We start from the raw sequence: 18019 nt of genomic DNA on the forward strand, positions 1-18019 counted from the left end.
CAACATCTCTCCCACTAGTACGCTTTACTGCATTGCGCTTTCACCTCTCATTTGTCCATAGCTACCTGGACATCATAGCGATGTATGTTACACAGTGAACTTCCAGAGAGACCCTTAAGCTGTATTTTTCTACATAGGCTCCATCTGTTATTTCCTGAAAAATGCCGCAAGCCATTTCCTCTTAATTCCCTGTTATAAAAATAGCAACAAGAGTTGCCTCACAGCCAGCGCTGCAGAGCAGATAAATATATATTAGTATATACCTGCCACATACATCAATGGGAGATTTGTAAATTATTAATTGATAACAGTGTTGAGTTTAGGCCTCATTTGTCCTGTCTTTGGAAAATTATTTTTTTTTTGGTTTTTTTTGTTTTGTTTTTATCCTGATAAGGCGTAAATAGTAATAGTTGACCGCTCACTGAAATGCTGCACCATTTAGCCAGAAAACCTGCAGATAGTAAGACAACAGCTCAGAATTATGTGTTTCTGTGTGTTTGGCCCTGGCAGGAAACAAGCGAAATAAATATATGTGTCAGTACAAGGCTTGAGTGCAGACAGTACTTCTTGCATGCCCTTCAATGCAAAGATGAACATGCATTATTGTATGTGAACCTTTAATGATTCATCTCTTTTTTTCCACTTGCAAAGGGATCAGGAAGGAAGAGGGCCTTCAGCGCCGATATAACCTTTCTGAACAGCATCACTTCAAGTACTTGAACTGAATAATTCCCTATTTATTAGGCTGCCATTCGCCCCGACTTTAAGTCTCACAGCAATATTGCCGGACTTTGTGATCAGGAAGGTGTTTGGTCAAAGAGAACATTGCTAACATATTAAAGCCTAGATTGTAGCATATTCTCTATGTCTGTCTTCAGGGCTTCTCAAAGCTTCATGATTTAAAACATTTCTGTCCAAATGGGCAGATATCCTAAAAATATTTGGTGCTGCTTTGTAATTCATGCGTAATTCATGAGCGCTATTTCTCCCACATATGCCACATTTCCAGTTCCCTGGGTATACTACAGAGCCAATATTTTTAAAAATATATATATTTTTAACTTTGATATATTTGGAATAAAATCAGCTAAAGGGATAAATATTTGGCTCAACAGGAATATGCTCGCTATCAACAGAATAATGACCAAGGGGTAATATAAATATGCAGTATGACCACAATATATCACTAATTTTCACTCGGACTACCCGCCACAATTGTGCTTTCATACAGAAATGCTTGCCCACACTTTGCAGCTGAGAGATTGTAAATGTCAGTGGCTTGTCACTCAGCCTCAGTCCCATATGGGCAGTGTGATGGAGTCTGCTAAAGAGGAAGACCAAATGACAGGACAGACATTAGTGTCCTGTCTAACTCGTTCAGTCAATCTCGACCCTTCTTTACCATTTTATGCATTTCCAGATTTCTATTCATTGCCTGATTATCTCCATTCAATACTTCACGGCAGGATGCTGATTGGCTCTGCTCCTTGAATAACTGTTTAAGGTCTTAAATTTGGCTGTAGCTTAAAATTGCTTTCAATAAGTTCAGTGCCGTTAAGTTGAAATAGAAAGGAAATGAAGTACTAGTTTCAGGAACTGGATGTGTTTAAATATCTTTTTTAAATGCCATTGCAAATCTCACATATCTTAATGAAAGTTGCATCCCACTTTGCAGCAGAAAATCTTTCCTGGTTTCCAACATTTTACAATATCCTAGGGTTTGAACAAAGTTGCTCCAAACATGTCAATGACTTCCATCTGCTCAGTGAGTTATGCTTCTAAATTCTGAAATTAGATGAATAGTTAATTCCTGCTATCCATCAGTTTATAGCTCCTGAGTTCAGCAGCAAAGACTACCAAGCTGTCAGATGCTGGCACAAAGATGAAAACACTTTTATTTCTCAGTGCAATGACTCACTGAGTGCAAAGACTGAGCTGAAGAATGTATTAGATGTCTGGTTAAGTTAACATGATGTATGTTGTTGCAATTGTTGTCTAACTTCTTTCAATTCCTTTCACATTACCGACCTTTATATTCTCAAGAATAGATCAGTTTTCATTTTCATGAAGAAAAGTACTCTTGCAGAATGAGAACGTTAACAATAATAAATGACATTCACTTTAAGGATCTCTGGGGGGGGGGGTTGATGCAGGTGAGATTTGCAAATGGAGCTCAACTGTCTCTGACAGGAAGCAACATGAGTAAGTTGGAATTTCAAGGATGATTAAAAATGGGCCTAAATGCAGGAAAGGTGGTGCAGAGGTTACAATGCAATAATCAAGCATCAGCTTATTGGTTAAACAAAGAACTCTGTGGTTAGTTCTTGGTGTAACATTCTCTCATTGCCCTTCCATTAAAACAAAAACAGTACATTTCATGTAGTCACGGGAGGTGCAGCTGTCACTACAGCTTCTAGATCAGCCTCCTACACAAATCTCTGCAGCTGCATCCACCCATGATGACTCACCCATCTGTTTGGCCACTCATTAATATGGACCATACAGTTGAATTTCACAATAGCAACGCAAAAGAGATCAAAGAGACAACAATAAATAAAATTCTGTTGTAGTACAACCGCATCATTGTGGGTTATTTGAGCTTGAAAACTAATTGTGTTAGAAACAGAAATGAGACACATTCTCTCTCTCACAGTGCTGGACGCCATCACTGACAGTCGGAAAAAGAGAAGGGGCCAAACAGTAAAGGAGGGGGGGGGGATTCTACCAAGTGGCTAGATGTTATTCCAAAAGACTAATCACATTTGATTAGAAGCCATAAATTTCCACACAAAGAAAAGCAATCAATACAAATCAACAGTAACATGCACAAAGCATATCAATAGTATGTTTTGTTGTCTCGTATTATGATTCAAAGCAGGATGTAAGAGGAATACAATGTCTTTCATGTTCATTTTAAAGCTGATAAGTAAATATGAGGCAGATTTGACCTCTATGGTGAGTCTTTTTTTAATTTTATTGATTTATGAGATAATTTTATCTTTTCACATGTCAGTGTAGGGTGGCACAGTGGTGTAATACTGTCGCCGTACAGCAAGGTGGTTTCCGGTTTGAGTCCTGCTCTGCGCAGAGTTTGCATGTGTCTGTGTGGGTTCTCTCCAGGTTCTCTGGCTTCCACCACCTCCAAAAAACATGCACTTCAGGGTAATTGGTCAGTCCCAAATTGTCTGCAGGTGTGAGTGTTTGCGTGAGCGTTTGTCTGTCTGCATGTGGCTCTGCAGTGCACTGGAATCAGACCGTGAGTGTACCCTGCCTAACACCCCCAGTCGGCTGGGAAAAGCTCCAGCACCCCGCGACCGGCGACAGTGGAAGAAAGGGTATTGAAAATGGATGAATGGGTGGATATCAGTATACAGTGGAGGAACAGGTCCCTGGTTAGACAGAAAAGGGAAATTACTAATGCTGTACTATGACTTCTTGAGGTGCTAAAGGCTTAATAACAGAGCAGAGTGAAGGCCAACTCCTTCCTATTGAGAGGTTGGGTGGAAGGGCTAGCTGAGCACCTTTTAAATCCCTAAAATGTTCAAGACTGCTGTGAAGCACATCTTTAGTCTCCATCCCCTCACCCTACACACACACACACACACACACACACACACACACACACACACATACACACACACACACACACACACACACACACACACACACACACACACACACACACACACAGAGAAGTGAGTGGGACAGTGACTCCTCTGGCAGGGATGCTGAACACTGAACAGCTCTGAGCACAGCAGGAGGCTTTGGCCACATGCATACTGTGTAGTGGAGATAGACTCAAATCCAGTGCTGAAATATTTGATAGACACTACAGTCTTTCCTTTTTCCCCTCTAGGGACAGCACCTATTTGTTTTCAAGATTCAAACCACGCTTAGATATAAAGAGTGGCATAAAGCACAGTAAATTAAAGATTTCAGATTGCTGTGGGTGCTAACACTGATTCATTTTTACAGCAAAGGAAGAGAAAGTGTGTGATTGCTCTCCAGACCATGCAAAGACCTATGCAAAATGTAAACAATGTTTGAGCATACCTCTGAGCCTTGTTACAAAGGGCAACTACTGTGCAGTGTTCATTAGAGTGGATATGATATGTGCAAACAAAGAGAGGAGCCCATGCAGCACACACTGCTGCGTCTTTTCATCTCAGACTTGCAAATGAATGCATCCTCCTCACCTGGTCCCTGCAGGCAGTGTCCCAGTTCCTCCAATCAGTTCTTTATTGACAGCAGGCATCCAGCAGAGAACCAGAAGTGCTAATAGTTGTGGATGATGCCTGATAAACACATTCTCCCTCTAACTGCTCCCCACCATATTTTACCGCATGGCAGGATGGCCTCCAACCAAGGTCAAAATGTGAGGATGCTTGGCAAACAGAGCTGCATACGTAAAACCTGGCACACAGTTTTACTGAACAGTCAGTTGTGACTCATTTTGGATGTTCTCCATCTGCTTTGTAATTTTAAAAGGTGCATCCTCATCCATACTGGTGCTGGATCTCGCTGGAGGAGATAAGAGTTTTCCATGAATATATCAGGGAAACTATACAATTTCAGGCGAATTGCACAAATAAAGAATAAGAGGAAAACAGCATACTCAGATGTCGACAAGTTAAATTAACGAATGAATCAAGACTACTGGCATTCTCTGTTATTGTATAGGGCAGCTCTGTCCACGGAGGCAGAGTATTAGACTTCCAGTGCCACAAATATATGTGTCCAAGCCATTATGTTGAAATAACAGGGAGGGTGGCATGGTAAACACAGCCTTGCTTGGCTTTGTCGAGCTAATGACTTCCTGCTCCAGTGGCTTGTGAAACAGTGTTAGAGCCAAAAATAAGTAAAATCAGGAGCAGAATTTAATCTGTCACTCAATGGAAAGCTTTTAAGCAGAAAGATGCAGCCACCCAGACGGTGCACACAAGTGAAGTGAAATTACAGCAAAAGCTCAAAGTGACGCATCAGAACAGGTTGTGTGTAGGAATGAGGATTACAGATTGGTTGGATAAATAGTGGATTCTTTAAAGCAAAACACACCAAGTGTGAATGTCAGCCAAGGTGGTAATTTAAAACCACCAATCCCTTTGAAAGTAGGTAAGCTTCGCCAGCGTAGAATAGAGATTGATGTTGGGAGGATGACTATGCTTGCTCTCAATTTCTGATCTTCCTGAATTTGCCCCAAGCTTTGGTTTTGAGCACCGCCGCTGTGCTGCAGTCTGTGTGTATATATTAACAACCCTAAGGTTGCAAGGTAGTGTGAGAAACGTTCAGTCTCAGAATGGCTCAGAATTAATCATTTCAATGAACTGTTTCCTTTGTAGTCTGTCGAGAGAACCGGGATGGATACAACGAGCTGTTACTCTGGGGTAACTGTGCTAAAATTAATCAAACACATCAATGACTTGTTTTGTTTCCTGCTTACTTCAAGGCTCTTATTCTGCAACTGCTGTGAATTTGAAACACAGTTGGATCCAAATGACACCTCTGTGCAATTACAGAACCCAACATTGATTTTATAAACAAACAACTACATTTATTTGCTAAAAAACAACAACTTCAAATCACAAATACAAATGGTAAGGAAAATAGAAATACAGGATGAGGTGTACAAACATTTAACCTCTAATGCCAGCAACAGACAGTGACTCCTAGAATATATATATTTCTAATTTAACAAGTCAATTCTGAATCCCTGACATCAAAGTTTCCTATGTTCCTCGTTAATATTCATATATGAAAAAAATACTCAGAAAATAAGACACGAAATGCAGATTAGCTCCTTGTGAGACGATATGCAAATAGCATACCAGACACTTACTGCCTTTCTTTTGCACAAGAGCAGACACTACACACGCACATATAGTGCAGATGCTCCTATATTCAAATCTTTCTACACTTCATTAAAATAGAGTTTAAAAGGTCATTATCATCTAAAGATTTCATTAGAATTCTTTCAAGCCAATACAGAAATAATCAGTTTGCCTTGACAGAAAAAAAACACATAAAGATTCCACAAAAAAAGACGTTTTAAGTTTTAAGTTAAAATATTTCTGGTGGGATGTTACGAGGTAAAAGAAAGAGCAGTTGTAAATGGTGTACAGTGAAATAAGAGTCTGACATAGAAAGACTTCGGAAAAAGGATAACTTGGGAATCCAATGGTATTAAATGGTGTACAGATTGGGGATAGTTCCTTACAACATGAATCTGTCATGGAAAAATTAATTTTAAGACCCACAATTCATACATTTAAAAAGTCAGTAGTTCAATAAATCGCTTGTCTTTGGCACCTTATAATGGGAGGACCTGCTGTACTGAAGATTACCGTTATTTAACTGCTTGTTTCAGAATAGGCAAGCAGTTCTTTCTTTTCAAGATAATCTCCACTGCGCACCTGTGAAAGTACATTTTAAACTTAAGGACAGACAAATAAATCATTTTCCTTGAATACCCTGCTACAGAATTCACCATCAGAATGACCTCTGATCATTCATATTATACTCAGTGCATTATCAGAAGAACTACATTTCTCTCTATTCAGCCTTAAAAGCTTTATCGACAACACCTTCATATAGGGGAAAAAATGCGTTCTGTTCAGTTTTCAAGTAATATGATACTAGTGAACAAAGCATGATGGAACCTCAAAGAACCAACAGAAGCATTTCAGCATCCACCACACTAAAGGATAGGAGTAAACACATCTGGAATATGACATAAACGTATCTTCATAAAATACTTCTCTTGCTTTGAAAAATAGCTTATTCTTATACAAGCAAACCTTGGTTTTCAAACGCTTTAGACATCGAACAAATCGGAATTCGACCAAAAAATTCAGAATTTTTTTGTCTTAGAAGTCGAACAAAATTTGGAAGTCAAACACGAAACAAACACCTTTTTGAGGCGGCCGTGGCTCAGTGGTATTGCGGGTTGTCCAATGCTTTAAGATCAGTGGTTCGATTCCCACTCCCGCCAAGTCATTTTGTCATTGTGTCCTTGGGCAAGACACTTTACCCTCCTCGCCTCCAGTGGGGCATTCACTGGTGTGTGAATGTGTGTGATTGTTCCGCTGGTGGTCAGAGGGGCCACAGGGGCAGATTGGAAGTCACTCCTCCGTCTGTCTGCCCCAGAGCAGCTGTGGCTACACACGTAGTCTACCATCAGCAAGTATGATTGAGGAGTGAATGAATAATGGATCCAATGTGACGTGTCTTGTAGTGTCCAGAGCGCTGTATAAATCAAATCCATCATTATTATTATTATTTCTCGCCGCCAAGCGCGAGAAAAGTCTAGAGAAAATGTGACGGTAATGTGCTTTTTATTTTAGTTTATTGTATTCAATAATTTTTCATTTAATTTGCGTTCCATTGCCTATGGTACGAGTTACGGTACCATAAACTTCGGTCCAAAAGACGACGATAACTCATACCCTAGGCTAACCTGATTACATCAATGGGTTTTTTTTCTTTCTTTCTCGTGTTTGCTTTTTTCTTTTACATTTCTTTGATATGTTTCATTACTATACAATTTGATATATAAATGACATTATGAAATAATATTACGTTGAAAAAAGGTAGTTTTCTAGCATTTTGGAACAGATTAAGACCATTTATATTATTTGTAATGGGAAAAATGTATTTGGAATTTGAACAAATCGGTATTCAAACAGCCTTCCGGAACAAATTGTGGTCGGAAACCGAGGTTTGCCTGTATATTCTTTTGGCTATATTCTTCATATGAAGGCTTTAATTTGACATACATTTTTTTAATGTAAACCATATTTATATCTCTGGTATATACATTTTTTTAGTTTTTCGGATGCATCTTCTAAATCTACTAGCTTGGTTTATATATTAACTTATTTTCCTGTTACTTTGATGTCAACAATCAGAGCATCACTAACACTTTAAATAATGAACATCTCTTCCAGAGAAAAGGGTCATGTATAAACTTGCAGAACTATAACTAATTGAAAATGGGTTAATTCCTCCATCAGTGCGAGTCCACATTCAAGGGAAAGAGATAAGAACAGACTTAATAGTTGGTCAGACCTTCTTGGAGAAATGTAGCCAGAGCGAGCTTATCTAAATCCTCTTGGCAGAGCTATCTAAATAGTGAGGGGAGAGTGCAGAGGAGTACTTAAATCTCCCTGAAATGCAGATATTATAAATAATTTTGCAGCAGGAAATTGTTCAGATACTGCTCAACTTCACTGTTCAGCATTTACAAATTAATATGGTATATTAAAAAAGAAGTCATCACATGATTTTGACAGATCATGTGTTGATCTGTCAAAATAAGTCAAATGTGATTCTCCTCCATCTTTGCCTCTGGGTGCAGCTGGCCTGGAGAAGTGGTGGTAAAGTTGTAGGGAAATAATCACATCCCTCCCTTTATATTTTCTGTTGGCAAAAGCACAAGGTGACCTGGGTTTGGGTTACGATGTGCTCTCTGTCAAAGCGCCTTCACTGTCGTTCTGCCTCAGTGACTGCATGCTAGAGACTCTGTCCATCTCATCCTCTTCATCAGATCTGCCAAGACCCGAGCATCCGTGGTTCACAGGAGGGCTGTGAGGGTCGAAGCAAATACAGACACACCATCATATCATTACTCGGTTTTTCCCAACAGAAATAAAACTGAAAGGTATTGGAGAGAAAAAGTACAAGTGTTTAAGAAGTATGGCATGGAAACCACATGCAATTTAGGCTACAGGATTCTAGTCTTCCCCAGGAAGTATAAACAGCACATCCCCTGAGGTATGCGCAGCATATGTCCACAATGTTATCGTGTTGGCTTCCAGGATTTTTTTTAATTAGTAAATTGAAAAAATGCATTGTTAAGTTGTCCTAGAAACAGAGATTCTGTGCACACAGAAATCAAATCTGATGTCTTTCAACAATAATCAGCCTAAAGCAAAGTCACACAAACATACACTAGGAACAAATGTATTCTTTCCATGCACAAGCATTGTTATTGAGGCACAATATTCATGTTAGTAGATGGTCTCTACAGTCAGTATGATCAATCATGGGTGAGGGATTTCTGGTTAGCACTGATGACCCAAATACCTCATAGCTCAGCTATTAAGAATAGTCTAACTTTGTTCTACCTTCCACCATGTTCATTAAAGCTAACTTAAACCCAGGGCTTTACTTCCACAGACATATAGAATAACAATCATCCAGTGAATTACCTGAATGCCAACTTAATTCACTACAGGCATTTCAGGAAGACTTTAATGCACATCAAGAACAAGTAAAAAAGTGGAACATGTCCTTGGAACATTAGGGTAATGCCACTCCGATACAACAACTGGAACTGCCTTCCTGCATTCTGCAATAACCTGCAATCTATTACACACTTATTTCGAAGACATAGATGTTTGAAGGTTATGATGGCTCCCATTTGGTGTTGCAATATATAACACAAGTGCTAAATATATCTAGAGACTTAATGATAATTGTATGATCTTTTGATCCAAAAAAGAAGCCATAACTGTCATTTACAAAACTAGAAGCAAGGCAGTCACAGACTACAACATCCCGCGACACCCCTGAATTCAAAAATATACCTTGACCTACTTCCATAGATCAAAGCACGATCTTATTCATACTGGCCTCCTCCTTCGTCTATCAATCTTATCCGGTTCCTGAGTGCAAAAAAGTTGAAATTTGACCTTGACCTACTTTTCCCGAGGTCAAGGTCATCATCTCATTTTCTTCCCCTTTGCAGCCCGAGTAAAGTGCTTTTTGTTTCATCTTTCTATCTGCAACGGTTGCGAAGATATTTATTTGGTGGACTAACTAACGGACGGACGAACACGAACACTGACAATTACAAATACATCACCTCTTTGAAACATTACAAAACTTGAACAAAACTTGTTCATTACAAGCTGTTACTGACATCTAGCAGCAACACTTACATTGTTGACATGGCAATCTACTCTCCTAGTAGGATTGTCCATCCACTCTACCTGGCTTGAGTTAAACTAGCGGTTTAAGGGACATTTGACAAAAAAAACCCCCAAAAATAAATAAAAAAATAAACCCTTAAGTCCTCCTGTCTTAAATTTCTTTCAAACCACACATTAAGGCAACGATGCTAAAACTGCCTGTAAAATTACTCCTTAAACAAAAAGATTTTTAAAGCTTCAGATCTACTCGTAGTGTTTTACTTATCACAAAAAGCTTTCACATTGAGTAATATCAGCAGCTATGCGACTTCTCTTTAGGTTCTTCTCAGTTAAAATGTTATGGCGTCATTTTCTTTTTGCCTAATTGCAAACATCTGTTTGAAGTGCACCCATAGCCAAAAACCCTTTAATGTAACAAAACATTGGAAGGAACGCTTAGACTTTCAGATATGCTATTCATCTTTGCAAAATGGTCATAGGAAAGAAGCAATGCATCGCAACACAAGCATGTCTGATGCACTTGTATGACTGTGAGCCTCTTCAGAAGAGAATAATAAACATTAAAGTCACCTTAAATGCTTTGCGATGACAAATTACAGCATAATTCTGTGGCATTTTGTAAATAAAACTGAATTGATTTGAGAGATTTATAACTGTGACATACTGCAGAAAAAAGTGATAGTTTTAAAAGATGACAAATCCTGGCATGAAAAAAAGGAAACGCAGTTAGCGGCAAGCACTAATTGTTCAATGTTATTTTTCTAAAATGTAACCAGGGCTTTTCTGGTAGGACATAAATCAATGTAAGTGTATTACAAGGATTAATCAGAGCTCGAATGAGTTTCACACAAAGCAAACTTAGTATATTCAATAAAGGTTAGTCTGTTATATTAGGCTCCTTGGTTATTATCACACCAAGCATCACCTTCCACTGTTGGTATCAGTCACTGTCAGGTCTGTAGAGGTACTTCATCACCAAGTTATCCATCTTTTTCTGCTTCTTCTTGCCTTGCTTTTTGCTAGATGACCTTTGACCTGCAGGACCTTTTGCGTCATCATCATCATCATCATCAGATGGTCGTTTTGGGGCCTTCTTAACACTGCTAGAGCTGCGGTAGGAGATGGTTGAGTCCGAGGAAGAGGACTCAGTTGAGGAAGAGGAGGAGGAGGAATCTGACTCTGACTCTTGATGCTTCTTCTTCTTGGATCTCTTCTTGGACCTCTTGTCCTTCCTTCCCCTTGAATTTTTCTTGCTGTGTTGACTATCTGAGGAAGAATCATCTGACAAAGAGACTTTACTTTTCTTATCTTTACGACTGCGAGAGCTGCTGATACTCAGAGTGCTGGATGGACGATTGCTGTAGTCGAGAGCAGAGCCGGAGGCTGATCGAAGAAGGTTGGATGCACTGCAGCCAAACCCATCATCATCTCCCTTCTTTCGACTATCCTCACTTCCTGGCCCCTTCCCCTCATCCTCTTCTTCACCACTAGATTCATCAAGCTTGCTGCGTTTAAACTTAATGGGTTTGAAGCTCAGCACTTCATTGATTGCAGCCTCCAGGTCAGGGTCTAAGTAGTTGCGGTGGCTAACCGTCTTAATATCACATGAATCTGTCAGATTGCTCTCTGAGGGGCGTGGTTGTGTTGGGGTAGAAAAGCTGCGATTGAGAGAGCGAGGACTGTAAGATGAAGTTCCCCCTTCACTGAAAGCCACACTCTTACTATCATCATCTTCATCATCTAATTGCAGACCATATTCACTCAGGCCACAGCTACGTGCAACAGACAAGCGTGAGCTACTGCGTCTGTCATCTTTCCAAGAAGTGCTGCGATGCAATGATCGAGGACTGGCATGGCTCACACTACTGATGGTTGACTTATTATCATTGTCCATGTCCAACACACTACGTCTAGTGGACATCCTGCTGGGGGCAGCAGAGGACACTATGGATTCCTTATCAAATTCAGGACTGGTACGAGAGGTCCATCGAGACTCCAAACCTTTCCTAGCTCTGCTTGTGGCTTCGGAATAGGCCAAGGAGATGACTGAGCCTTTGTCATCTAAGTCTTCCTGTTCTTGGCCCTTCCTTCTGTCCTCCTGAAGGTCTCCAGACTTAGACTTGGCTTTCCTAATTGAGGTGTGATCCGGTGTGTCAGGCTGCTCTTTAAGAGTGCTGAACAAGGAGTTCTCATCGCCTCTCCCCCCTATAGAGTCTTTAAGGTTGGAACGCTTCCTGTAGCTTAGAGTGCTCATGACAGACAATGATCTGTTCTGCTCAAGCTCTTTCGCATCTTTATTTCCATCAGACATCTTCTCCTTACCTTCTTTCACCTCTTTTAGATCTGCACTCGCTGAATATCTAAAGGATTACGAAGTAACACATATAAAACGAACAGAAAAACAAACAAAAAAATCAGGAACAAACTTGAAAGAGTCCAATAAACCTCACATGATGTCTGTACCTTCTGACACCTACCTCTAATGCCATTTTCTATCTATCATTTTCATTTTGTCCTTGGGACCAATGGTCGTTTATGGAGCATACACAATACCTGTGGCTTTTGAAATTATGTACAGTATACATTATAGACATTCAAAGTGAAGCAGTCAACCAATGAGATAATCTATCTCACTGTGGCAGAGTTGCCATTTAGCAGGCGTGCCAACTGGCCATCGGCCACTTCAATAAAATTGACAGCAGCCGCTTCTCCATTCCGCTGACTGTCATTAGACAGATTACTGGGGAAGAGAGATGACACCTAATCATATGAAATACCAATCCCACTGATAAAATCTGCCACAGGTAATCCTGGGCCTTTTCAAGGCATGGAATACAGGTGATTTTATCACTAGATTATGATGGACATGTACATGATTATCTGTCACGATGCAAGAGGATTTCAGGACTAACCTTGTGCTCTTCAAGCTTCCTTCATCTGAAAAGTTCTTGGTGGAGCCTTTGTTCTTTGATAGCCAGGATTTCACTCCATCCACACGGTCCTCAACCTCTGAATCTGTCTCTGTTTCATCCCCACTTTGAAGACACAAATCAGTCAGTTTATCAAGAACATCTCATACTCTAATACATCACAGCCGAAGTTATTCGTCTTAACAAGTCATTTTCAAATCTTAGAGAGATGGAGAAGTCTTTCATTCAATGAGACAAGTCCTCTGGTTCTCAATTTAATTTAACAATTTTCCTGAATGCAAATTCGGTTTCTTTACAGCTGCTTTCAAATCCAACTGACTCTTGAGAGAATTCAAAATCCTTTTGGAGATTCTCAAACAAAAAATATAACTGAATGACTTGTTACAAGACTATTTCAACATTTGGAATTACACAGGCAAAATACTGGGTTTGTTTTCACACACATACGCTTGCTGTTAATAACTGCAAATGCATTCAATTTTATGTTATCATGCATGTGTCAATATGATGCAAGCTAATCCACACAATCTGTAGATGCTTTAAGAATGTGTGAATCAAAAATATCAAGACAGTCAAGATGCTTTGTCAACAAAATGTTCGGCAGATGCAGATGAATGAAGCAAATGAATAATGCAAATGAATATAGATGAAGCTGTCGGAGGCATAATTCACTTATTTTGTCTGGTTCTGGGCTGCAAACATCTGTGTGGCATGTCACCTTCTACCAGTAATTGTTATTGGTGTGAAGACATTAGACAGCCTAGAAACCCTGCGCTTGACATAACAATCAACCGGGACCTGTGGATCCCTGAGAAAAAGCTTGGCAGCTTCCACCTGGATAAGGTCACTCCTCATTCATTGCAAATCCATGGTGATCAATCTGAATTATGCATACTCCTGTCCCAGAAAGTTAATGTGACAAGAAATGAGGAAGAGTAAAGCAGAGTGGTATAGACTCTTAGTCAATATTGCTGTCATGGTCGAAATGCATTTGGGATACATTGTGTATTCTCCACTTTGGACAGAATATGTATGTAAAAAACATCCAACTTCAGTACTAAACAAGCTGTCTCCTTACATGTTGAGTAAAGAGGAATTTTCACTTTCACAGAGACAGTTGTAAAATAGCACACAAATACATCCCTTCAGAAGACTTATACTTCATTTGATTGGTGCTGCTGCGGAAAGCGCTGTCAGAACAAATTATATTTCACATTATATACAGTAGGTGTTTATTTTTTTACATTTCAGAGCATTAAGGCATGCTGTATTATGCACAATGTAGCAGTGACCATGAAAGCTGTGATAATACAGAGCTTCAACTGTCTCTTCCAGTTGATTTGCGACAGCTTGAGTTTCATCTTAACTGTTATTTATAGCCTCAACTATCCATCTATCTGTAATATTTGCCTTTTTTATCACTGAGGTGCACATATTTTTACTGTGGTGTCTACGGACAGGTGACTATCATTTCAAATGAAAAACAGCAATGCAGGTAACAGATATTGATTATTAGACAAGGTTATCTGACTGAGCCTTGGAACCGATATGTTTGCAAAATGTTTATGCAATTTTCAAAGAGGTGTGAGATGACAGCCAGACTGCTGAGATCTGTCGTCTGTCTCTATACCTCTTATCCATCTATGTACGTGTCCCAATGAACAGCTTACATCTTCCTTCATCAACAAGCTTTGTTGCTATGCATTCAGTCATGTTTCCTCCAATAACAAAGTGCCCTCTCTTCTTTTTCTCCTAAAAGGCAGAAAAGTGGTGTTCTATGAATTTTGCAGAGGGGTGAAAATAGGGATAAAGAAGAATCCTATGGTTCTCACACTAAATAGTATTCAGGCTTTCTAACAGTGTTAACATATTTAACTTTTCATCACTAACCTTACACCCAGGCTCTCTGGAGGAAGGCAATCATGATCTCAGACAAATGACCTGATGATATAATTTTCCACAGGAAAATCAACTCATTTCTGATTCTGAGGAGCATTGCATGGGGTAGCAAACAAAAAATTCCAAGTCCAGCTATTATACATCCTACTATTCTTTTACCCCCTGTCTTCTGCACTGCATACTACAAAAACGTGAGAAAAGTTCACAAAAAGATAAAAGGTTCATTAAAACTAGAAAGCTGATTCTACATGCCTTCTATTTGTCATCTCTGTGATCCTCTGTCTGTTCAACATATTACACAAAAAAATACTGAAACCAGCCCACAGCAAAATTATATCCTTGTCCCCTCACTAACACAAACTCACACATAGAAATGTGAAATAGAAGGTGGCTCGCAATTCAACACCGTGCAAATGGTGTCACAAATGATTTGTCCTTGGCCCCGAACTACTAGCTAACCAGTCCCGAGGCTCGTAGATTCAAACAAGCCCAAAGAATGTAGAAGTGAACAATAATAGCTTCTGACAATTGGCCAACACTGGCTGTAAATCTTTGTCACAAATACTTACCCTCGGCATCAAGTCCTGTATGGCTTGGTTTTATCGGTTTAGCCCTTGCATTAACAACATTGTATTTGTTATTGTATTCACAAATTGTATGTTAGGGAGTCTTGGAAAACCATTTATGTTTTTTTTATGAAAAAGATGTTCACTACACACTCTATGGCCCTCCGAATGTGAAATAATGTATCTTGTCCTGTCACACCATGCTGATTATAGCATTTAGTTTTCTAAGGTAGAAGCTTATATTACAAGCACTTAGATGCTTCAGTCTGTGGAGAGGCTTTCAAAACAATAACTTGACCTATATTATTGCCACTGTGACCCATGTATCGAAGCAATAAGAACAGAAATATGGGATAGTAATGCATATAATCTTGAAAATGTGCTTCACAATTCAAAGAAAAATAACCTCATCCATTTTCTTTATCAGTGCAGCAAACACAATGATGTCAAAGGAGGGAAGATGCAATTAAGTAAAAGTAGAAAATCATTTTCTTTTTTCCTTGTGTTGCATAAAAAGAAAAGCAGAGCACTGATACACAAGAGTGATCTAATGACAAACAGCAGAAAGCAACATGATTACGAGCGACATTCCATTTCTCTCCAAAGTAGCAATCAGAGGTTGAATCTGGAAATTATGGACAGGTATGCCTGTTTCAATCTACAGCCTAAATTTCTTTCATACGCTCTGATGAAAGTTTAAATGATTACAAGCCACAAATATTCCTTTCACTGCATCAAAACAAGAAGAAAATGGGATTCAGTCAGTTAAGACATGATATTTAACATTTACAACAATAAGTACACATTTTTAAAATTAAGACAAGGTCAGTGTTTGTTGATACAGTTAATGTTCCGCGGCGCTTTGTAATGAGATTGGATTAGCTTGCCTCAAAATTAACAGATGAGCTCAGAGTGAAAATATTTCATTAGTACAGCGCATCGTCACTGTCCACTTGCTGATTGTGCAGCCGTGGATATCCGGTAGAATCACAGCATGCAGTATGCATTTCAGTTAAGAATTGTTTGCAAGATTGTGTTTGAGAAAATTCCACAGCACATTTGTCACACACCAAGTTTGTTTGAAGGGCACAGTACAGATATGGTAAAAAATAAAGTTGAATCTTTACACAGGGAAAAAAATCCATTTCACTAAAATATTTACTCTACACAGTACCATTTTAATTTCAGGCCACATTGTCATTATTACAACTTTGAGAGAAGATCACAGATAGAAATCAGTCCGTACTTAATCATTTCTTATCATCTGCAATCCTACGGATGAATAAAAAACAACTTCAAACTAATATAATACTGAGATGAAAAGATGAGAACAATCAGTGAATTCAATCAAGGCATCTTGAATATGACACATTTCAAACTAATACTGCAGATTTGCTCACATGATAAATTTTGGAATTTGCACTGATCCATCTTAAAATGTAGATAATCTACTATGTAAAAACCATAGATACTCAGTGAGCTATGGAATGTTTGCATGTGCTCTCAAACAGAGAGGAACAGGCGCAGATCAATGCAGATCATTGCAGGCACAAAACAATCAAACCAAACGCACGATGAAGGTGTCAACTGATGCTGCACATCATAAAAGACAGTGTCTGGGATATAAATACTCATAAAGGCATTGATGCAGTGTTACCACAGGCCTGAAACATGGTGCTGTTTTTAATTTGGGTCAAAATTTCCTAAGCAGAGAGACTGACTTAAAGGGGAATACCATTTAAAGTTGTAGTCAATTTACCATTGAGGTTAGCATTTCCTCTAACACTTAACACAGTATCCTGCATGCCATCAAGTATTTCAAACAGTTTGTTTTTACTCTGAAAACAAGCCCTGAAATCCTCTAATGAGGCAGACTGTGTACAGAAACTAAACACCAGGCCATCCTCCAAACACCGCTTTTACCTGAGATGCATACAGTTTTCCATTCTATTTAAAATTATACCTCACAGTGTTATTGTGTTACTGTGTTAGTGTTTGTGTTATTATGCTTTGTAACACAAAGGATAAGTAGCACTGCGTGATTTTCTCTTGTCATTTAAATCGGTGAGAGATAAAAATGGAAACAACAATAATGACAAAGGACTCATTTTCCATTCTCACATTTTGTTCTTTCTTTTCTGGTATTTTGTCACCATGTCTTGCAAACTGCCAAAAGTGTGGAATGCACCAAAGGGGGAACAAGGAAAAAAGAGAAACAGAAAAGGTGAGATACACAAAGAAATGTGTTAAAAGAGGACAAGATAAGAGAAAAAGCAAATTAAGGGTTTTTAACAATATCCATCGGAAAGTAGTGACACAGTATATATACTCAAGTCGGTCAGCCTCTCAATCACAGCTGGTGTGTGTTGTGTTTTCCTGTCTTTTTGCAGCTTGTGTTTACCTTATTGGTGTTGGAGCTAGTACGACCCTCAAACTGTCTGCAAAAAGGGGAGAACCAAAAAGGCAGAACCAAAAACGAAAAACCAATACCAAGACAAAAGATCAGAGGTTTTGGGCTGAATTAAATGTATTTTTGAGAACATGTCTTGCAGAGTACAAAAATGTACTCTGAAAGGAGGTGAGTGACAATTAGAATGAAAATACAGTATATATGTTGCACCAATGCCGAAAAAAAAAGGTCTATTTTTATTTGGCAAGTTTTTTCGTAACTTGCAAAGATAACGTGTTTGTGACT

General features: G+C 39.0%; 1 protein-coding gene across 2 annotated transcripts in view; it reads right to left on the minus strand.

The window, feature by feature from the left end:
- Positions 1–8442: 8442 nt before the first annotated feature.
- Positions 8443–18019, minus strand: part of LOC137606302 (unconventional myosin-XVIIIa-like) — a 49545-nt gene continuing 39968 nt past the window's right edge. For both annotated transcript variants that reach the window (XM_068331506.1, XM_068331505.1), the window contains 4 exons: positions 17446–17490; positions 12842–12964; positions 10855–12289; positions 8443–8580 (listed from right to left, as the gene is read on the minus strand). In XM_068331506.1, the coding sequence (XP_068187607.1) occupies positions 10870–12289; positions 12842–12964; positions 17446–17490 (1588 nt within the window). In that variant the 3' untranslated portion in view covers positions 8443–8580; positions 10855–10869. The remainder of the gene's footprint in view (positions 8581–10854; positions 12290–12841; positions 12965–17445; positions 17491–18019) is intronic.

Source organism: Antennarius striatus, chromosome 13 (genome assembly GCF_040054535.1).
Source record: "Antennarius striatus isolate MH-2024 chromosome 13, ASM4005453v1, whole genome shotgun sequence".
Taxonomy (NCBI): Eukaryota; Metazoa; Chordata; class Actinopteri; order Lophiiformes; family Antennariidae; genus Antennarius; species Antennarius striatus.